The following is a 23,811-nucleotide window of genomic DNA, read 5'->3' on the forward strand; positions in this document are numbered from 1 at the left end:
AATCCGTTTGGGAAATCATGGAGACAGCAATGTCTGTCACTGTCATGAAATGAAGGCAATAAATAAATGGTTGGGTTATTAGGTAATCTATAACATTAATGCTTCCCCTAGCTTTTCACGATATTTCAAAACAGTTTATTTTGTATAATAATGTATGGTCAAAGGGATAGGAGTATAATGGCCTGCCTGTCAAGCTTTTTCTGGTGTGTCAGAGTGGGGAAATCAAAGTAATGAGTTCTTCTCCATTTAGTCATTATGTAACTTACACATTCATCACACATGAGAGCCTACCAGGTGCAAACAAACAACATTACCATTACCATCAAACAACAAAGAGTAAAATTTCAAGTCTATAGATGCTGTCGTTGAAAAACTTTGTTTTTCTGATATGCTTCTTCATCATCATTTTCGTTAGGAAAATTTTCCACCACTATACCAGGTTTTGGATTAGCTGGTGTCATTTTATGTACATGCTGCGCTTTCTCTTTGCTTCCTTCCTACTAATTATGTATCACTCACACGTTGCTTTCGACTTCCACTCGAGGAAACTGGGAAACTTGTTACATCAACGTTTGAATTTGCATATCATGTGAAGAATGTGAAAAGAGATGACGGAATACCATGTCTTCCCTGGAACTGAAACAAGGGTTGAACAAGAAGTGTAGTGAGTGAGACTAATCCATTTTCTCATTTGGGTTCAAAAAATAATAACTCTCGGCTCATCCTTTTGGGGTAAGAAAAAATTATAAGAAGACTAATATCTGACACCACTCATGTATGTATATAAAGAAAAAGGATTTTCTTGCTTACGAAAAGTGATTAGCTATCGAATTTACGCATTATTACTGAAACTGGTTAGTACACTGGTTAGTTTGCTACTAGTGGCTACGAGAGTGTGATGAAATAGTATTGAAACAGTAATGTGATGTTGATATTTCGCTTCCTGTAAGGGATATCCTGGCACCACTATCTTGTTCCTCACGTAGCAGACAACCGATCGAACAAAACTACAAATCCTAGTTAATGGAAATATGAAAAAGCAGTGTCTGAGAGATATTAAAGTTAATTAAAAAGGTGGTAACATTTATTAGGTGCGGTGTTGTGGCCGGTTGAGTAGAATAAATGGTTGTGGTTTAGGAAGTTAGCCTGGGACTGGAATCATGAGTACATGCTGATACCTAAGAGTGTCAGGAAACAGAACGGTAAGCGATGGAACATGAATTAATAAAACATATAAAATATGTATATATGTGTGATAAGATGGATGCTGCTGCAGGAGCATTGGGGTTCAGGATCAAGGCTAAGAGTCACAAAGACATGGAGCTACGTGAGGGACAATGTATCATGATGTTTTTAAACCACATATATATATATATATAAATATAATACATTATTGATATTACGTTTGGCCTATGCTGGTGGTGGTGGTGGTGATAGATGATGGTTCATGAATTTGATTGTTTTGAAGTTTGGAGGATATTGAAAGAAAAAATGAGGAGTTGGGGAAGGGAGAAGGAAAACGGGAAGTGGGGTCTGAGTAAAATATTAAAATATTAATTTTTTGTGTAGAATGAAAAGTATATGGTTCATTTATTTCACCCCAACTTTCCCCACCTAAATGTATAGTATGTGTAGGAGAGAGAGAAAGAGAGAGGGAGTATAAATGTGAGATTTGCTTGTTGGTGGGTTTATATAAAGGAGGATAGGATGTTGCAGTTCCCCACTCTTAAAGATAGCTAGGTGAGGGGGTGCAAGAGAAGAGAAAGAGAAAGAGATCATCAAATTGTTTTGCTTTCTGAGGATTTATTTGATGGAGGAACATCTCACTCCACTCGCTGTTACCCATCTCCTTCAACACACTCTCAGAAGTTTGTGCATCCATGAAAATTCCCAATGGGTCTATGCAGTTTTCTGGAGGATCTTGCCCAGAAACTACCCTCCACCCAAGTAAGGAGAGGGGAATTATAGAGATCAATCATCTCTTCCAAAGACACATTTTTTTTCTGGACTAGCTAGGCACAAAGATCACACACACACTCACACACGTATATAGTTGGTATCTATATATAAATGGACTATTATAGTTAAGTATGTAAATATATAACTATATGAAAACGTTTGTGCTGATTCTTGAATCTTGTTTGTTGGTAATGGTATAGGTGGGAAGGACAAGGGGCTTATGATAGATCAAGAGGAAACAGAAGGAATTGGTATGTTAACTTCCAGTGTTGAGGTTAACTTCAACACTGGTGCAGAATTATTGTGTTTGGTTAACAAGTGTGTGTTTATGTGCATGTAGGATACTGGTGTGGGAAGATGGATTCTGCAATTTTGCTGCATCAGCAGCTCCTGAAATCAACTCTGGAGATTGTCCCTCATCGTCCGTTTATGGGAACTGTGAATTTCAACCCTACCAAGGACTGCAACCGGAACTCTTCTTCAAGATGTCCCATGAGATCTACAACTATGGAGAAGGGTATGATGCATAATAATTTATCCTTTCTTTTTTTCATTCTGCTCCTGCAAGATTTCAAAGCAAAGTAATTATGTTGAATGGAGCAGGTTAATAGGAAAAGTTGCTGCAGATCACAGCCACAAGTGGATATACAAAGAGCCTAATGATCAAGAAATCAACTTCTTGTCAGCATGGCACAATTCAGCAGATTCGGTGAGAAACAAATTAAAACCCCACCTATATCTTCCCTACGCTTGCAAAGTGAACAGCATTAAATGCCAAATTTAATTGCCAACAGAATCATCCAAGTTTAGACATTAATTTCACGTGTTGCAAATTAATACCCATGATTTCATGTTTATGTATATGTTCCTATGGTTTTGGTTTCCAATTTATAAAATCCTCTTTTGCAGCACCCTAGGACTTGGGAAGCCCAGTTCCTGTCTGGTATAAAGGTATGAATGAACTATGAAACATGGAGCCACTCTTTGATTTCACACTGCAGAATCTCCTTTCTCTACTGAATTATTCAAACATTGATTCTTTCAGACCATAGCTCTTATTGCTGTGAGAGAAGGTGTTGTTCAATTAGGAGCTGTTCACAAGGTTTTTTATTTATTTTTTTTCTCCCTCTTCTCCTCCCTCTCTTATTTCTCTCACCCACTTGGCAAAATTTACAATTTGACTCTCCATGGAACTAACTGAAGGTGATTGAAGACCTGAGCTATGTGGTTCTTCTGAGAAAAAAATTCAGCTACATTGAAAGCATCCCTGGTGTGCTGTTGCCTCATCCATCATCTTCTGCATACCCTTACAAAGTAGAAGGAGGGTATGCAGTTCCAGAACAATGGCATTTCCAAGGGAACCATCTTGCACCTCAAGCTGAGTTATATGAGAACAACCACTTCAACTTGCCACTGAAGATAACTCCCTCCATGAGCAGCCTCGAAGCACTTCTGTCAAAGCTTCCCTCGGTGGTGCCACCACCACATCCAACACAACCACCACAGTCCCATCATCATCATCATCATCATCAACTTCTGGCATCACCACAGCAAAGGCCACTGGAGTTCATGGGATCAATGCAGAAAGTGGCAAAAGAAGAGTTGGAAGAAGAGGTATACAGACCAGAACTCGACATTGGTGAGAGCAGCACTTCCATGTCAGGGTACCACCACCATCAACATCATTTTCACCAAGATCAGAATAATGTAACTAGGAGTGGAGCCAACGATGGATTTTGAGTTTCACTTTGCAAAAACACATGGAAACAATATCGTATCACTCGCATTAATGAAAATTTAGTCCTAATTATCAACTCCTAACATTGATTGTAGCCGGTGTTTAGCTTCATTGTCATTGTTATAATAATAAAAACAATAATCATAATGATAATAGGATAACAAGATAATAAGCATGATGATGATGATGTTTTAGCTTCGCTATTTTGTGATTGTTGGTAGTGAGAAAGGAAGTTGTGTTTCATGCATGCGTGTGCATATCTGCAGCTGCTGATCATGATGTGTCTGTCAGTCGGTGGGCGTGTGTATGGGTTCGTAGCACGTAGTCACACACAGCGAATCTAGCACAATATTGTACTTAGAAATCAACTGTTACAGTTGTTTAAGTATGTTAAGTGTTGCAAGTAATAATATAATACCATATATTTTGTTTTGTAACTTATAATAAAAATCTCATGAATAAGCCACACATGTTGTGTTGTATGGAAACAAAGAAAAGAAAAACAATATATGGATGTAATGTAACTATAGATATATAGTGGTTTGGTTTAGATATGTTTTTTGGCTTGAAGGGGAGAGATGAGAGATGCGTGAGTCTTGAATAGGATGACTAATAAATGGTATTAATATAATAAAAAATAAATAAGAAATAATGATAATGATAATAATTAACATGACAATAGTCTGTTATTTTTTATTGATACAGTTTCTGATTTCATTTGTGTTGGAATGAGGCTTAAAGAACAGTAACTTTGGAATTAGTATGATTGAGAATGTAGTCTCTATCTTATTTTTCAACATTAATTGCATTCACAATGATTGAATTTTAAAATAGATTAATATAATGATAAGATACATTTACTACTCATCTCTCCAAAATTAGAAGTGTTGATAATTGAATATTCTCTGATATTTTATAATATACCGAAAGGGAACATACATTGTTTGATCAGATTTTCGATGAACATATATTTTTGAATGAAGTTTATAAAGATTTGAAAGACAAAAATTATAAAAATGAAATTAATTTATTTGTAAATTCAAATTAGTTCACGGAAAAGTAATTTGGATACAACTTTTAATAATTTCTCTATTTTTTAATTTAAATATAAATTAATTTTAGTCTATAAAGACATATATTTTATTTTATTTTCATATTTTTCTTTTTAAAATATTTATGCATAAAGTTTCTTTCATCTAGCTATTGAATATTCTCTGATAAGTTAAATCATAGAAGTTTCTTTCATCTAAAAATAAAATATTTACTTTTGTGAAGAACATAAGGAGGTAGTGGTTGTGATGGTGCAGCATGGCATGCAATGGCTATATCATGCGTATAACAGTGAAGAAGACTTTGTTATTATGTGCACTGTGAAGACTACATGATTGAAAATAATAATGGAGGATGTTGAAGAAAGGACGTAACCAAATTTAGTGTCCATTGTCTATTGTAAATAATTGATTACCAAACAATACATAGCAGTCTGCAGCTGCTACCACCACCTACATTTCGACCTTTTCTCTAACTTGAGTAAAATTAGATTCCCTTCTGTTGCTCTAATTCTTACAGGTTTTACCCAAAAATGTCAACGCATCATTGTACACAATCACTTTGTGTGTGATTTTTATTTGATTTTAAAGTAAAGGTAAAAAATGACTTGGCATTGTTTTCTGCTAAAATTGACTATTTAATTAATTTACTTCTTTTCTCAAGAACAATGTGCTATGGTAAAGTGTGGTGGAGTAACTAGTTATTTTCTAATTATAGAATTTCATTTTGAGGCATAGTATGAGCTATATCAATGAAATACAAAACATTATTAATATACAGATGATGATGATGATGGAAATGTGTCACATATGTTGCAAACAATCAGACTGTCTGGTTTGTCCTGTTTGAATGAAATAAATAATAATTCTATGACAGTATAGAAATTAATAATAATAATTCAATTTATATATAATAGCCTGTACCACTTAAAACTTAATTTATTTTTAAAAAGAAAATATCAACATGACTTAAAGATGGATGTCATCTAACATATATACATATACCTAAAATTTCCTTTCCTCCCTTTTTTTCATAAAAGCAGATGTAATAAAGTTTAAAACACATGTATTGAAAATAAGTTATTGTATTTACAAATTAGCATCTAGAAATATTTTTAAGATAAATACTTCTCACAATAAATAATTTCACGAGTATTTCTTCAATCAAATGTCAATAATATATTAAAGTTACACATAGGTGAATAGTATTTTGAATCCAATCTTAAAATAGTTTTAGCACCACTAAATTCAAGTCTTAAAATCCTTGTGAATAACTAACAAAGAATTAAAAATAATATAATACAATTCACAGAGAACAAAACAAAAAAATCAAAAATAATATAATACAATTTAATAAGAACAAAACATCACGGAAAGTTTGAGTATTTTAATAATTGATGTATGATGATTAATTTTTAATTTAAATTCATCAAACATATTCTGAACTAAATAATTCTAAATTTTGTAGAACTTTTCTGAATAGTCAAACATATATAATAGAATAGACAAATTTTATATTTGCATTTGCTTGCAGATTAAGTTTTGAAATATATAAAATAGATGTAAAACATTTACATTTTTAGAAAGATATTGTCAAACAAATTTCGATTATCAAAATTTTATACACTTTAATATACTTGTTAGTTTGGTCTACATGTAAACTTTTATATACTTGTGGATAAAAGTCTGGGAGCAATGCACATTAAAGAGAATAAAAAGCATATGAAAATACATTCAAAGAAAAGACATGTATATCAAAGAGAATAAATAAAGCATGCATGAAGAACCTACCTACGCTCAAGTTCAATTGATTAATGAAAGACATTCTCACTGACAAACAAATAAAAAGTTAAGATAAATTCTAAAATGAGTCATTCTCACTGAAAAAAAAAATAGATGGATAAGAAAAATTCTAAAGCTACCCACTACTTGTGACGTCACACAGTTGGGTTGAGAACTCTCGAAGTTAATGCCACATAAGCCAACCAAGTACAACCATACGACACAAAATGGGTATGAATATCCAACTTAACGTTCTTCATAATACACCAAAAAGACAATCCTGGATCCCTACAAAAACCTAGGCAAGTTGCTAACAATCATCATTGAAGATCAACTCCAAAACGCATATTTTCTTCAAAAGTCAGTCAACAACTTCAAAGAAAATAGAAAATTCAAGAGGCATGTAAACTCGAGGTAGGAACGTAGAAACACCAATACAAGGATCTAATTGACTACGTTCCAGGTATAACCAAAAAACCCGTTATCTTCGTAGTGTGATGGCAATGCAATACACTGATCATTCAAATCATATATAAAACCAGGATAAATAGCAAAGTTAAATTAAAAATATAAATAATGCACACACAAATGTGTAATCTACGGTATTTGGGGCTGAAAATTTTCTTAAACAGTTTTCACAAGCAAAGTATCAATGGTAAGCTGCAGCTTCGTCTCTGAAATGTTTAAGTAGGTTCTCTATACTCATAACGTTATGATCTCCCTTGTCTCTAACTCGCACACTCACCTGGAAAAACAAATCAACTCAGCTTTCCACAGGTAGTAAACAGAATCATTAAAAGATAGCTACATGATCCATAAATAATGAAGCAACAAATGGGCGTAAACACTGATGTATAATTTATTTTACTAATGTAGAAATGAAAAAAAAAATTATATTTGGTCCAATAAGATAATGGTGTTATACTATTAATGTAGTTAACTTCTCCGGACAGATCAGGACCATTGGCATCTCTTAAGAGATAATGCGGGAGAAAGCCTCCAAGATTAGTAGATGATGCAATCTTAATCAGAATTCTTAGAAATGTAACTCAGGTATATACTTGAGCTAAAATGAGGAAAAATGATTAGGTGGTTCTACATTAATATTTAAATAACACATGACCTAAATTGTAAAATTTGAATTGTAATATATAGATATAGATATTGGTTGGATTAGGAACATGGGCACTTAGCGTTCTACTTGATAATTTCACCAAAATGAGAGATACTAGCATCCTTCAGCTCTTCAAATTAAAATCAATCAACACAAAGCTTAAACAGTCTTAACCAAGCTAGTATCCTTAGCCCAACATTGACTTGTTCAGTAGGCCAAAGGTTCTTTCATTCTTAACCCTTTCCGTTTCTGAATTTGACTGATGCTATACGTTTTGCACATGGCATGAGTGTGAATAAAATATTGTGATGAAACTGTTTGTGCATAAGCTCATATAAGCAAGCTTGCTTTCTCCTTTAGACACTTCTAATTAATCCAGACATAATTATCCAAGTGTGAGAAATTCATTAAAAACTGTGTTTACAGTTGTTAGCAACCCTAGGTCAAACAAATATGAAATGTATATGAGGATATGTCACGAGAGAAAAGGACATGATTATTTATGATAAGGGACAAATGAAGAACCTGTCCAGTATTTGCTTCCTCCTCTCCGACAACCAAGATGTAGTTGTATTGTGCTAATTGTGCTTCTCGTACCTGCAGAATGTCACAACTTCTATTTAAAGACAATTCTCTTCAATCAAGAAGCTGGATAAATAATAAAAGTATATAGTACATTGAGAAAAACAACTTACAATTACAGATTTACTAAACATTTAGTATACTAAATTTTTCAAAAAATAAACTCCCAAATATTAAAAACACAAAAACGACTATTAAAGTAGTTTGATATAATAAGTTATAAAAGTGATACTAAGTCATTTGGGACACAACTAGTTTAGTTGCGTTTAAATGAATTACGATACTGTAATTAAGGTTCCAAATGTATAAAAAAAATTGAATAAAATTCATTACATATAAAAAAAATTAAAATATTACAATAGAATAATACATACACTTTGGCAACGTACAAAATCTAGTAACATAAACTCATCAGTAGCTGACTAGTGGCAACAGCTTGGGGCAGAAAAGATACATCCAGTAATACAAAATCCTCTTTGGCAACAAATTAATGTTCTATCTAAACGCTTGTATAAAAAATATGAACCATATAAATGCTGAGTCTCTCCCATTTCAAACTTAATACCAATCATATAACCAATATAAATACTGAGTCTCTCCCATTTTGGGCATTATTATCCTCAGAATGAATATGTAATGAAATCAAACTTCTGGGCCTAAAGGTTTAGGTTACCTTCTTTTGAATCTTCCTATCAGTTGTATCAGCATCAATGTGAAATCCTGCTTGGTGGATCTGATCTTTCACCTAGAAAATTGCAGTCCAAAAAAGTTACATGACCAACAAGCCCTTGCATTTCACATATCAATATATGTAGCATTACAAGTATCCTAACAAATTAATAAACAGAACGATAAAAAGTCAATGGCCTGTTTGATTTAAGAAATGTTTCCTGCCTTTGCCAATAATTACAAAAATGATATATTTCCCTGTTGCCTATTTCCAAATAATTGTACAAGGTGAAATTTTAATGATCATTAGTGAAAATAGAAAGCATTCCAAAAAACCGAACACACTCTAAGATATTCAACTCTTCACGGAGATTGCTTGAACTTTGCGATCAGGTTACAGCTGGAAGTTTACTTGAAAATGAATGTGATGGACTGAACATAATTTAGTTACACAATCGAACTGATTCAATGGTTTCAACATCATACAGAAAAGCTCAGGAATAAACAAGGAAAAGCCAATGTTGCAAAAGCTCCTTGAGAGTACTAGACAGTTAATTTACAGGCATGTAAAAAATACAGGTGCTTCAAGGGATACGTCGTACAACATTTGTACCATTTAATAGTTATAAGCAAATATATAAAAGAATAAAGCATAAAATTCAGAGCTGCGTACCTGTAGTGCATAAGATTGTGATTTTTCAGACACAGGACATACAATTGCTTGACGAGGACTGAGCCAGAAAGGCCATTTACCCTTGTAGTGCTCTAAAAGTATGGCAAACATGCGTTCAACAGATCCTAGAATTGCTCTATGTATCATTACAGGTCTCTCAATTTTGGCTTCATCCTCAGCTGAGAATTCCAACTTAAAACGATCAGGAAGCTGGAAGTCAAGCTGCAAGCAACCACATTCACCTGGCTATTAGATGAAAAGTTATGCAAAACTAAATCATGTGAACAAAAATTTATCTGAGTATGGCGAACCTGCAAAGTTGCACACTGGAATTTCCTACTTAATGCATCAGATACACTGATGTCTATCTTTGGCCCATAGAATGCCCCATCCCCTTCATTCAACTGCAAGGTTTTACACAGAATATAAGCACAAAGATAGTAAAGCTTACAAATGTCACATTTCACAGAAAATAACAAAACAGATTATGAAAATAAAAAATGGGGTATGTACGTGCGAGTTTGCCCATACCAACAATATAAAGAGGAAGAGAAGAAATAGGTGCTGTCATACACAGAATGAAACTGCTAACATAAGCAAATTGGATCATATGGTGCAAAGAGGAATCAAGGACGGCCTGGAGGAATGGGCCTGTAGTAGAGAAAAGGACAAGAGGATCTTGAGGTTGTTAATAGAAACTTCATTTATCATAGGAAGATTGCAGAGAAGAGTGATTAAGTGCAATTATCACCGAATGATGAGAGAATGGTGGGATAAATGTGATGGGAGGATGGGAGAAAACAAGGGGGTAGGCAATGATTGAGTGAATTGAGAGGAATCTATGAATTTCCTTGGTATTGAAGATGAGATGGGTAAACTCCACTTTTGGATATCCAATCTGTATTAGTTCTAATCTAATCAGAATTATAACCGTATTTCAAAAGAATATCCTGAACTATATATCACTGGCATGAAATATTCTATAAGATATACAGAAGAGGACATAATTACCTGCCAAGGCTTGCCAAAATCATCTAAAGCTTCTTTAAGAGCACTTTCAGCTTTATCCCAGGTTGCAATATCTCCTAGGTATTTCTCTGGTCTCTAATCAAGTATCCGACACATGAAACAGTTATTTTTAATTGAAAAAAAAAAAACAAGGATTGGTTTGAAAAAACTTTCTATGCTTTTCTCCTTAAGTGGGACGCAGCATAGAAAGACCACAAATTTGCTGTGGAGTTAAAATGAGTATTAATGATTCAGTGCTACATGGAAGTAACGGGACTATAATGAAAGTCCACGTTACCATACCAATTAAATAATAATACATAGTGAATACGTTATTTTGAAAAATTTAATCCAGTGTTAGCACTAATACTGAGAGAACCTACAATAAAAAAAATACTATATTTCTTGGTAAATTTAAATAAGAGACTAGTGTAGCTATAATTATAATTTAATCTACTGGAGAAAACTGTCACATTAATGGGATGGCATAATAAAATCTAAAAACAGTCCACAGGCCACAACAATTAAGATACTGTTGAGAGCCCCTTAAGTTGAGGACTAAGCTTTGAAACTCTGAATTTACTGATTTTGAAAACATTTAGAAAGGTACATGGGCATTAAGAACAATTAAGATTGAAAGCATACCGTTGAAAGCTTCAGCTCATATGTGAAACCAAATATGTTATAGACATAATTGATGAAACTTAATGCGTTCCTCACTTCATCCTTTATCTGTAAAATAAACAAAAATCAGTAGCTCAAACTGCAGCTCAAAAGGGACTTGCAAAGATTTATGTTGCATAAATTTAAAGATAAAAACTCACCTGGGACTCCCTGCAGAAAATATGTGCATCATCCTGAGCAACATTTAAATCAAATGTCATTAACAGTATGAAACTCAAACAGTATAGAACAGAAAGTAAAAAAGATAAGGAAATGATCCATATTTTTCCTTTTAATGTTCTTTTGAGTTGTAACCGTATCATATTTTAAAGAAAGGAAAAACAAGCATCACCAGGAAAAAAATGACATTTTAGCTACACTACTATAACAGCGTATAAACACAACCACGGTGTTTAATTTTAAGATGAGCAGATCAATCTACTGTTTCTGTATATAAAATTGTCAAGCCCACAAACAGTAATCCCCAACTTATTTGATAAAAAATGCATTTTCTACTCCAGTATTCATAATTAATGAGACCGAAACATGCATTCAGAATCTCAAATACCAAATTGATATGTTTGTTATAGTTAGTATTCAATTCGCTATGTTTGCCTGCGAAATTGAAAAACCGAAGAATCTAGCCACAATAATGTATAAATATGTATGTGTTCCTGCCTCTGTACCTTGACATGAAAAGTAATGTATTTCGTGGTTCTATATACTAAGCAGCAAATTAATTTTATTGGATTAACCCAATAAAAAGTGGACCCACTTTCATAAAAACTACTGCTAATCCTGATACAGAAGAAAGATTCACCTGTTGAAATCTCCGAACACGTGTCAATCCACTCAGGGCACCACTAGCCTCATTCCGATGCAAAACTCCAAAATCAGCAAAACGGAGAGGAAGTTCTGAACAACCATTGAAAAGTTGAGATAATATTTCATGTAAAAAAATAAAAAATCAGCTCAATCAAATTCAATTCTTCAAGATGATATACACTGACACTCATGAAGCATATCAACCTTAAAACAAACTACAGATGACGGTCTGTTTGAATATTGTTTTTAAAAACGATTCTTTAATTTTAAAAAGAATAAAACTTGCTTGATGACATTACTTCTCATTTGAAGTTTGGGAAAAATGTTTACAAAATTAGTTTTTTAAAACCAAAAAATCAGAACAGGTTCAAGATGTTTTCTTAATCTGTCTTTTTTTTTTTCTGATTGATGTCTCTCAAGAAAGTGATGTCTTGTAGAAACTCAGCACTGTCATAGTCAACCCTTTTGACCTCTCTTATTTTCATCCATTTTCCATAACCTAAGTAAAGGGTTTGCATTGATGATGTTAAGCCATTCTAACAGCAAGTAGTGATGCTGTGATGGCAGCTGGTTGACAGTGTAAGGCATTCCAGCAGTGGAAGAGTGTGGCGGTACATCTAGGTGGTGGTGAGATGACAAGTCAACAAAACATGGAGACACAGGTGTGACAGTGACATGCTATTCTATTGATGGTGATAAGAGCCTACTAGTACAGCATTGATGATGGTCCTTGGCATGGTTGAGCAGTAACAGGGAGAGATTGTGTTATCAAGATATCATGTTATCAAACATATTGTGTTCTAGTTTTATGTTCTCAAGAATAGTTTTCCTAAACTATTTAAAAAAAACAGCTATTAAATACAAAATTAAAAACTTTCAAACAAGACCTTGGTATTTGAGCTCACTTGAAAATAAAAACAGACTGTATCCGCCTCTCACCACCACAAAGGTATAAATTTATACTCAAGTTCAATTTTATCAAGTTAGCTGATTGAAAATGCAAAGCAACAGTAAGATATAAAGTGGAAAAGTAGAAATTCTAGATGAACCATAGTCACAGTTCCCACCTTGGTCGTCCTGTACACAAATGTGGCTTATCATAGGAAGAGGAAAAACTGAAGCCATAATATAACGACAGTGAATACTTATTTTCCATATAGGCAACTGTAAATTCACTTATCTAGGAGCTCAAATATGTGCATTTTCCTAAATTCAAACTGAAATCTGGACTAGCTCAGCCAATGAACATACAAACATGAAAGATTGATACCATCTGAAAAAGATAAATCTCCATCTAAATGAAAATTACCTCTATATGATCGAACCCTGTGTTTAAACATCAGACAGTGTCCTGGGCAATTCATTGGTTTCAACCCAAACTCTTGTTTGTCAATCTAGTTCACATAAAAAAATACACTTTGGTCAATAACTTGATTGCTTGAAAATTAAATGCCTTCTTGGAAGGGTTTTATACTGTTCAGGTTGGGCAACTTAAAATACGTAGTAGAGATATCCTATACAAATCCCAACAACACTATTAGTTTCTTTTCCTACATCCTAATACATGGTCCCCGCCCACAAAGATCATTCATAAAGGTAATAATTACATGAGCACATACATCAACACAAATCTCATTCGTCCAGATTCCCCCATGATAAAGAGATATGTCCTTCAACTCTCTAACCAACATTCTTACAGAAGCTAGCATTAATAGATATTGGAAAAAACATACCTCTAAAATAAACATATCCTCTCTATAATTTGCAGCATGACCAGATTGCACCCACAGATCCATGTTAAATACATTTGGAGATATGACCTGTTGATTCCATTGGCAAATAAATAAGTACTAAGTGCATGGCCTTTTCGTCACTTCAAGAAACTCCTACAATACAGTAGTGTTGGGCCTATCTTTTTTTGGCTTTTCTTCTTCTTAAGAGGAGAAGCTAAGTCAAACATATTTGAGGAAAAAGTCTTTAAAAATCAAGGAGCTTAACGTTTATAAAAGAAAAGGAAAAGCAGCTTTTAATATATTTAACTGAAGTAGCTTGTCTTAAAAATTATTAGATTATACCATAGCCTCCCCCTCCCTATCATCCTACACAGATCAAAGTGGAACAACGAAATAGAGCTTATAGTTTAAAAGAAGTTTTTAAGCTAAAATAGACAAACAACTTCCACATTGTTTTTTAAAGTTCGTTTGCTAGATTTAACTTCAAAGTGACTTCTAAAATCAACACAATGGGCCAGATGTAGCCTAAAACTCAACCTCTTGATAACCCCTGTCTTTGTACTGATTTCTAATGAAGTCCATGAGTTTGTTGTAGACACGAGTACCATGTGGAAGAAAAAACCAGCTTCCTGGGCTGACAAAACAAAGACAGATCAGTCACATAAGCTTACTAAATGTTGCAATAAGACTAATGGCCCCAACATACCTCCATTCATGATGAAGAATAAGCTCTTGCTTCACACCCAAAATCCGGTGATCATACTTTTTAGCCTCCTCCAGCCGATGCAAGTATTCCTAAAAATTCAATAACAAAATGGGGAAAAATAATCAAATCATAATAACACAGTAAGCCTTAATTCAAAAACACCAGTGTGCATGTAGCATAGCACAGAGGAACTAGAGCACCGCTGATAAATGCTACAGGACACTATTAATGACTACTAGCTAGTTATTTACTTATTCCACAAGAAACTGCAATTGATTATTCAACCCACCTTTAAACTCTTCTGATCAGGATAAGATATGCCATAAACTCTTTGTAAACTTTCACGATCTTTGTCCCCCCTCCAATATGCTGACGAAGCCTAGAATTCCAACCCAATTAAACCAAAGTACTTGCCATTGATACAAATTAAAGGATAAATAAAAATAAACAGTGGTTGCGGGAAAACACAGCTTACACATACCTTTAAACATGCAATTGCTTTGACAAAGGATGTATTAGGAATATGGGGTCCACGACACAAGTCAACCAGGGGACCACATCTGTATACCGTGATAGTTTTGTCGGCAGGCAAATCATTGATAATCTCAATCTGATCAGAATAACCACAAAGCCGAAGCGGCAAATTGTGAATTTGAGATATAAAATATTATAGGCGATAGCAAACAGGAAATATCAGAATTAAGAAGATAATAGATAATATCATTAAAAAAAGAAGCTAACCCCACCCCACCTCACCCCACCCCCAAAAAAAGTACGGTATGCTTGCCTTAAACTTATTATCAGAAAACATCTCCAGTGCCTGATCACGTGTAACTTCAATGCGCTCAAACGGTTGCTTTTCCTGCAAATATAATTTTCAACGTTAACACAAAAGTAATGTTTATCAGAATGATGAGTAACACATACAACAAGAATAACAATAAATGTATTCCATTAACTGAGGCCAGCTAAATTTTCAGAAATATTATTCACTGTGAACTTTTCTTTTCCATAAGTTCTTCCAATATTGTTTTCGATCTTCCTCCACCCCTTTTCATGAGGCTATAAAAACCATTAATTACTCTCCTCACCAGTGCCTCCAGTGACCATCTTTACATGTTTCCAATCCAACTCAACCGATTTTTATCATCATTTTCTAAGTATCTGTCACATCAAAATCCCCTCATTTACAATCATTTTGCATCCCATTCTTTCTTGTCCTGATCCATCTTAGCATACTTGATTTTGCTACTCCAACATTTTTCTCTTGTTCTCCATTTAAGTCCACATTTATTACCATAGAAACGTGCTAACGAAATTCTTGGAAACGATAGATAAAAGAATGGAAAAGAGCAACCAGATCAAAACATCTAGATTAAGGAGGAAAATCTGAAATCTCTTTCCCTGTACTAGGAATATTTGAAAGTATGAAATGATATGTTTTGATTTAGACATTAAAGTCCATGTTGAAACTCATTATCAGTAAGTGGGCACCCATCCAGTACATGGGTTCTTCAATAAAAACCATATCAAATGGTGCAAATGACTCAACATTTTGTTGCTTCTGGTAAACTAGAGAGAGTGGAAACATGTGTTGCTGATTTGCTTCCACACATGCATTATAAAAAGGGGATCTGAATTTATTTAGAAATCAAACTTATGTTTGGAGCAAATCAAAAATGGGATAGACTTTATATCTTTTTTTTTTCTAAATTAGCTTTTACTAAGGGTCATATGGTGAACCAATAAAAACTTAAAAATAAAAATCATTTTTTACTAAATTAGAAACCACTTCTAAAACAAAAGCAATTGAAAAATTGAATAAGGTTGGCTCCTCTAAAGTGAGGCTATCTCTAAAATGGGTAAGGGTGTATGATATATCTACCTTATTTAACTGAAAGTGCAAAGAGATCTTAAACAAAAGTTGAAGGAAGGGTACATCTTCGCACTCATATTGGGGAAGATATATCCCTTTAGAAGTGCATTTTCATTAAAAATAAAATCACTTACTATTTTTTTAGCATTCCAAACTCAAGATTTGTTCAACAATTAAACCAATAATTCCAAAGACACTCTTGATAAACATTACATTTCCAGATATAGAAATATATGCAGAGGATCAGAAATTTGGGAAAATCTTTGATAACTATGAAGTGTCTGTAAGTCCACAAAACAAGATTACAAGGAGAAATCAACGTCAAGAGAAAAACATTAAGTACCATAACCATTATTCATCATGGTAACCTCTAAAAATCCCAATAGCCACTGTAGCGTCTAAAGCAGCAGTAAACATTAAAAAAAAAAAAAAGACATAAATAAGATAATAAAGAAGAAGAAGAAGAAGAATACCGCAACAGCCTTCAATGCGCCAGCTTCAATTTGCTTGAAGTGATCGTCATTGAGACCCAAGTCACCGTAAAACGCATCATAATAGAATCCCTAAAATAGAACATTCACTGTCTAATTCAATGCACACCTCACAAAAACATCACAACATAGTCAAAACCATATAAACACGTTACAACCAACAAAAAACACACACGAACCTCTCCTCTTGTAGTGCAAGGTCCAATGCAGAGCTTGCACCCATACTCCGTCTCAAGAGACTGAAAATAAACAAAAAGAACAATACCAACAACAATAATCACTAATTCATCTTAATACAAATTGTGATAAAAATTAACAAAAAACACTTGAACAGAGCTAGACCTGGCCGAGTATGTGTGCGCTGGAGTGCCAGAACGTGTCGCGACCTTCGTCGTCGTCGAACTTGAAGATCTGGAGCTGGCAATCGTCCTCAAGCGGGCGCGCCATATCCCAGAGCACGCCATTGACTTTGGCGATGAGCGCGTTGTTGGCCAAATTCTTAGAGATTTCGCGCGCCACGTCGAGCGGAGTCGAGAGCCATTTCTTCGCCTCCCTCACGCCGCCGTCGGGAAGAGTAACTTTAATAGGATCCGGCGAGAGCGAGAGGCGCTGCGTTCGCTGCTCCGCCTGAATAGTCTCGAACAGCTTGATGCGCTTCGGAATCGCCGCCTGAAGGTAGGCGTCGTCCTTCGCGTGAGCAACCATGGCGGCAACGGCGGAGGAGAAATGGTTAATAGGAAGACGAAGAAGCCGAGAATGCGGACAAGCGTAACGGCGCAAACGGATTAGAGAGTATAGCATAGCATAGTGTGCTGTGTGTGGGTTTTGGCTTCGAATTTTCCTTTTTCTTTATTAGTAAAACGGAAATAAAGAAAAATGAAAACAAATTGTATGCGCTCACTGAGTTAGTGGGTTCAGTGGGTAAAGAGAAAGGTTTCTAGGGTTTATGGTGAGGTCGAGCCCATAATTTTATCTTAAATTTTTTTTACTATAGGAAAATGATAAAAATATTTTTAAAATACTACAAAAACTCCAGTTACAATTTTTAGAAAAATTCTGAAAAAAATATTTAAAGACGAAAATTTTAAGAATGATAATTTAAAATTGAATTTTAACCAACTTGAAATAATATTGTAGAAAGTAATTCGACAGGGTTGGAAGTGGAAATTGTAGTGGCGCTATGTGGCAGTGTTTGGCAAATGGACATTCTATTGAGGGAATGATTCTAAAGTATCAAGTAATGTGTCAACAAGCATTAAGTTCAAATTGCAAGATAAAGATTTCCGGCAAATGAACTAACTCACTCTGAAAAAGTCAATGGATGGAGTATCTTTAATAATTCTTATATTTTACATTAACTTGTGACATAATAATTTTACATATTAATATCAAATGTTATTTACTTAATTTTAATTTAGTACATTTATATATATATATATATATATATATATATATATATATATATTGATTCAATTTAATTTTTATTTATTTTATTTTTGTACCAATTTTCTTTTGAAAATGTAGTAATATTATGTTTTTCGAGATAAAATTTATTATTTATATAAATGTTACATTAATATTTTTTATTAAAAATGACTTTTTAACATATTACATTATTATATATTATTAACTTGTATTTCGTTAATCATTACTATTTTTTCATAGAAGAATATTATCTATTTCTAATTTGAGACCAAATTTATTATTCGTACGAATGTTATACTAATATTTTTTATTAAAAATGATTTTTTAACATATTACATTATTGTATATTATTAATTCATATTTTTTTAATCATTTTTTTATCATTAAATTTTAATATAAATATCAGTATTTAATTTTATAAAAATATTTATACTTAATTAGTTTTAATAATATAAAAAAATATGGATTAAAAAACATATTTCAATTATTAAAAAAGATCAGAAGAATTAAATGGTAATCAATTTTTTTAAAATTTAAATGAATAAAAAATTTAATTGTCAAGTAAGTTCCATACTTATCATGATAATTACTAAGTTTTAAATCATAACTAAAACTTTTAAATTTTGAATAATAATGAAAATTTTATTTATCAAATAAGTTTAAGACGATAATTAACGAGTTCCAATATTAATATAAAAAAATTCATAAATATTAATGTATATGAGAAAATATGGGATGTCAACTATTATTTTGAAAGGTGGGACAATGAAAATTAAAACAATGGTAAAACAACGTAAGCTCAGTCCCAATATGAAGAAAATAATGGTGCAAAGGGAGTAAAAAATATAGGGTTGCAAGAAGTAATGAATGGTGTGTCCAATAAACAAAACATGGAAGCGCAAAAGTATGGAGAGAAGGGTGCACCTAGAAATTTTGATCCTACAATAAAATAAAACTAGGGGTGAAAATATAATAAATCTAGTCAACTGTGATGTAGTGTTTTTCCTGAGAGATAAACCCTAACTTTGATCACGCCTTGCTCAAGCCACTGCGCGAGGCTAGTACTCATCAGTCTTCTGTTAACAATAAAGGTATTCCATGATAATATACCTATAAAATTATACCAATAGACAGAAGGTAATTACCCACAAACCACATCTCCTAAAGACAAAAATATGTTACAAATTAGATACACTTACGTTGTCAACAAGTTTTTTTGCCATTGCATAGTTGGTGATGTTAATATCCATGTATTTTATTAATTACTGATGGAATTTTACTGTCAATAATTATTTTTATGATAAAATAAATTCACATATTTTATTAATTTTTTTTGTTAAATATGTTTTTGTCGTAAATATTGAAATCAGTCTATCTTAACAACTTTAAATTAATTTAGTTTCTCATCTTTTTAAATATATGAGTTTAGTCATTTAAATCATAAATAAATAAAATTTATTTGACGTTTTAAACGTGTTTTTCAATTAACATTGAAGTGAAAATGTGTCAATCTATATAGACAAACTCAAATACTAGCGTTTGAAACGTCAAATAAACTTTTATAAAGACTAAATCCACACTTTTATAAAGTTGAATAACTTAATTAGACTAAAAAGTTAAAGATTTAACCGTTTGTTGTGTTAACTTTTCCCAATAAAAAAAATTATTACATAAAAAATCTTTCATCTAATGTAAAAGCTTAAAACATTTAATAAAAATAACACATTATTATTTTATTCTCACAAAATTTATAAAATTATTTTACAAATATATTTTACCAAACGATCATATTTGAATAGTTCCTAAAATTATAATTTCCAAAAATCATAATTTTGAGGTGTGAATTTTTTATTCCATACAGCCGTTAACATATTATAAACACTCATGCATAATGAAGATATGTGAATTATTTGTCGAAAAAAAAAGTTTAAATAAGTAAGAGTGTTCACCAAAGACAATTAAAAATGGAAATAGGGTGTATATAGGAATATTTTGAAGGGCTATAAGTATGAATCACCTAAGCCCAATACTTCTAACAGTAGCGAGCTTTGAACATTTGGGCTGAATGGTTCAACTTCATCTTTTGGACGATAAAACACACATTTTGATGAATAATATTGAAGGGGCAATCTACTAAGAAAAACGATGTGGGACATGTATATGAAGCAATAGAACAGCCTCAAGTTGTGAAACGACAAAATGACAATTTTGCCTAACATTTTGCCTTTTTTGGTCAGGTGAGGCCTATAATCTGTACTATGGTGTGCAGTTGTAGGGGACCCAAAAACCTTGGGTTTTGGAAGTGACTTCCTTTTCACATGGCCACTATTGGCATTAGATTTGGAACAGCACAATTAGATGCACTCTTCATCATCACTTCCTTGTTATCATCATCATTAGGGTTTCTTTTTGCCCCAGAAGAGAAACCCATGTCAGGTGTCTGCTAAGATTTCAAATTTTCAACAACTATATGGTTGGTCAACTGCTACTGCAACGTTGACATTTTCTCAGGCATGTTTCCTTAAATGCTTTCTTTTGCCTATCATTGCTTGTTTTCCTCAATGTATGAGTTGGGTTTAATCCCAAAACAAGCAAAGATAATAACTTTGTTCAAAACCACCACATGGGTGGTGGTACTGGTGACACTCTCTCTCTCTCACACACATTCAAACCTCAAACTCTGAACAAGGTCTAATTTGAATTTTAGATATCCTATTCTCAAAATGTATAGGGTTCGCTCTCAAATCCTTCTCAGCAATGGTGCTATCACCAACCCCCCTATTCTTTCTCCATATTCTTCTTCTTCTTCATCATCATCATCATCACCCTTTGTGCCTTATGTTTCCAACTACCAGAAACAATCAGCACCATCCCCAACTTCTTCATCGGGGAACAAAATAAGCCCTGCAATTCTTTTCATCATAGTCATTTTAGCTGTGGTGTTTTTCATCTTGGGTCTCCTTCACTTGCTTGTTAGATTTCTCATAAAGCATAGGTCTTCTAATTCATCAATTTCCCAATCAAACAGATACCCTGACATGTCCGAATCAGATGCTTACCAGAGACAGTTACAACAGCTCTTCCATCTTCATGATTCAGGCCTGGATCAGGCTTTCATAGATGCTCTCCCCGTCTTCTTTTACAAAGAGATTATAGGCCTGAAAGAGCCATTTGATTGTGCTGTTTGCCTCTGTGAGTTCTTGGAACAAGACAAATTGAGATTGTTGCCCATGTGTAATCATGCTTTTCACATTGAATGCATAGATACATGGTTGTTGTCCAATTCAACTTGCCCTCTCTGCAGAGGGACTCTGTATTCACCAGGCTTTGCCTTTGAGAACTCAGCTTTTGACTTTGAAAGTCAACTTGAGGAAGATGAGGTGTCAGGCAGTGGTGGAGGTGGGGTTGGGGCTGCTTCTTTTCACAAAACTGTAGAAAGCCACATAGTGAATGGCAAAAGGGTGTTTTCTGTTAGGCTTGGAAAATTCAGAAGCACTAACAATGGTGTGGAGAGAGGTGAATGTGAGAGCAGTAGTGGGAATTTGGATGTTAGGAGATGCTATTCAATGGGGTCTTTTCAGTATGTGGTGGCTGATTCAGATCTGAGAGTGGCTCTAGGCCCTACAAGAGGTGATGGAGGCAGTGGCAGCATGAGACAACTGAAGGGAAGAACAGCTCCAAATGGAAGTTCTTTCATTGATGGAGATATTGAGGGTAAGAAAATCAACCTTGCAAGGAAAGGTGAAAGCTTTTCTGTTTCCAAGATCTGGCAATGGTCTAGGAAAGATAAGTTATCAGGTTCATCTGATTCTCACTTCCATAATTCTACTTTGCCATGGATGAATAAAGCCAGAGGTACTTGATACATGAAGCTAGTTTGTTTTAACTCATTCATATGTTCATTGAAGGAATCCTTTTGTTGAGCTTCTGCTTCCTCTCACACTTTGATCTTACTTTTTATATTTGTAGTGACAGAACTTGTAAATTGTGCCATAAACATAATCAGGCAATGCTCTTTGAGCAGCAATTAATCTCGAGTATGCAGAAAGAATATAACTCTTAATTCTATCATGCATTGTATTATGTGTTCATATTCATATTCATGATACATATACACTTATTAGAACTCTTTTTCTTTCTATCACACAGAACTTGGTTTTTTGCATCACGCTCCTACAGTATCCTCACACTAACTTTTAGGAGGGGGAAAAACTAAATTTACACTATTCCCTATAAGGACACAAAAACTTAGAGTAAATAGTGTATGTTACACAGTACAAAGAGCTTTTATATTACTATCCAGTCACAATCATCATATAATAAATATATCAGTTTTGCTTATAATCACTTTAGAAGTCATTCTGACAACGTTGTGTAATGCATAGAAATTAAACTCAAATGTTTGAAAAAACCATTTTTGTTTGTAATAACACTTACCAATATAACCACAAGCAATGAGCAGGGAAAAGAGTAAAGTGAGATAGTATTTGAAAGTGGGACCCTGATGCCATGTGATGTGATTATTTGTTAAAGTGTGAAAAGTGGTTTTGATTAGCAGTTTCTCAGAAGGAGGAGGGAGATAGATGAAAGTGAAGTCAAAATGGGGTTGCTTTTTGGATGCTGTGGTTTTCTCTAGAGGCTTGCTTTTTGGGTTTTTGGGTTAAAAAGAAGTGAAAGTTAGAAAGGGAGGATTCTATTCCTTGTTGTGTTGGGTCATTCTTGTGTGTGTGGAAGTTATCCTTTTTGGATGGTTTGTGGGGGAAACTGGAATGTGGGGTGCACCAGATTTTCAGATCAGGATTGTGGAGTCTTCAGTGGTGGGTGGTGGGGTTGTGTTGTGACTCACTCAGTGTTAGGTCTCAATCAAAAAGATGTTATTTATTTGTTTGCAAATTTCTAGGAATTTGGGATAAAAACTAAGAAAAACGAATTTTTTTGCTGTTTTTGACCATTTTTTTTCATGAGTTTTTGAAGTAACTAAGCAAAAATGTGTTGTTTCATTAAGAATAAAAATATAGAAAGTAAGACTATGTCAAACACATCCTAACATTTTATACTTTTCATGGAAAACTTAGTTATGAGTGAGTAGCTTAATAAGTTGGTGTGACTGCTACAATTGTCAACATTCAATCATTACCAATGAAAAAGCATTTTTTTTTTAAATAAATCGATTGTGGATATTGAAATAAGAGTTAAATAGGTTTTGTTTTTAACTTTTGTTCATGTTGAAATTGATTTTTGTAAAGAAGTGTGGTATATTTTATCCTAGTACTTAATAAAATTGTTAATAAATCGTCATAGTAACTTTGCTAATGTTATGTTATTTCAGTTAGATGTTTATACAGGCATGTGACACTGTCAAATCAATAACATTAATTTAAAAGTAATATTATAATTCCTAGTATTGAATTGACATAATAAATATTATTAGGATGCAAATACTAAAATTATATTAAGTATCAATTTTAATATCGATCAATTTTGGAAGTATAAAAACTAATGTAACCCTTAAATAAAC

General features: G+C 33.4%; 3 protein-coding genes across 3 annotated transcripts; 2 read left to right on the plus strand and 1 right to left on the minus strand.

Moving 5' to 3' along the window:
- Window positions 1-1,619: 1,619 nt before the first annotated feature.
- On the plus strand, window positions 1,620-4,129 carry LOC114173114 (protein RICE SALT SENSITIVE 3-like). Its single transcript, XM_028057338.1, has 7 exons — window positions 1,620-1,947; window positions 2,160-2,210; window positions 2,300-2,476; window positions 2,563-2,668; window positions 2,869-2,910; window positions 3,005-3,061; window positions 3,163-4,129. The coding sequence occupies exons 1-7, from the start codon at window positions 1,811-1,813 to the stop codon at window positions 3,697-3,699; spliced, it is 1,107 nt and encodes a 368-aa protein (XP_027913139.1). The 5' UTR covers window positions 1,620-1,810; the 3' UTR covers window positions 3,700-4,129.
- A 2,818-nt stretch (window positions 4,130-6,947) lies between these two features.
- Window positions 6,948-17,740, minus strand: LOC114173790 (threonine--tRNA ligase, mitochondrial 1). The gene is made up of 19 exons (XM_028058392.1): window positions 17,211-17,740; window positions 17,048-17,107; window positions 16,851-16,940; window positions 15,289-15,363; window positions 14,983-15,111; window positions 14,791-14,880; window positions 14,502-14,590; window positions 14,333-14,429; window positions 13,796-13,882; window positions 13,372-13,456; window positions 12,058-12,152; window positions 11,399-11,431; window positions 11,220-11,306; window positions 10,578-10,670; window positions 9,878-9,970; window positions 9,567-9,788; window positions 8,898-8,969; window positions 8,168-8,239; window positions 6,948-7,273 (listed from the first exon to the last, which is right to left on the minus strand). The coding sequence occupies exons 1-19, from the start codon at window positions 17,667-17,669 to the stop codon at window positions 7,178-7,180; spliced, it is 2,124 nt and encodes a 707-aa protein (XP_027914193.1). The 5' UTR covers window positions 17,670-17,740; the 3' UTR covers window positions 6,948-7,177.
- Window positions 17,741-20,495: 2,755 nt separating this feature from the next.
- On the plus strand, window positions 20,496-22,362 carry LOC114171118 (RING-H2 finger protein ATL47-like). The gene has a single exon (XM_028056338.1). The coding sequence runs from the start codon at window positions 21,017-21,019 to the stop codon at window positions 22,154-22,156; it is 1,140 nt and encodes a 379-aa protein (XP_027912139.1). The 5' UTR covers window positions 20,496-21,016; the 3' UTR covers window positions 22,157-22,362.
- Window positions 22,363-23,811: the final 1,449 nt, after the last annotated feature.

The sequence above is a fragment of the Vigna unguiculata genome, chromosome 2 (assembly GCF_004118075.2).
Source record: "Vigna unguiculata cultivar IT97K-499-35 chromosome 2, ASM411807v1, whole genome shotgun sequence".
NCBI classification, from domain to species: Eukaryota; Viridiplantae; Streptophyta; class Magnoliopsida; order Fabales; family Fabaceae; genus Vigna; species Vigna unguiculata.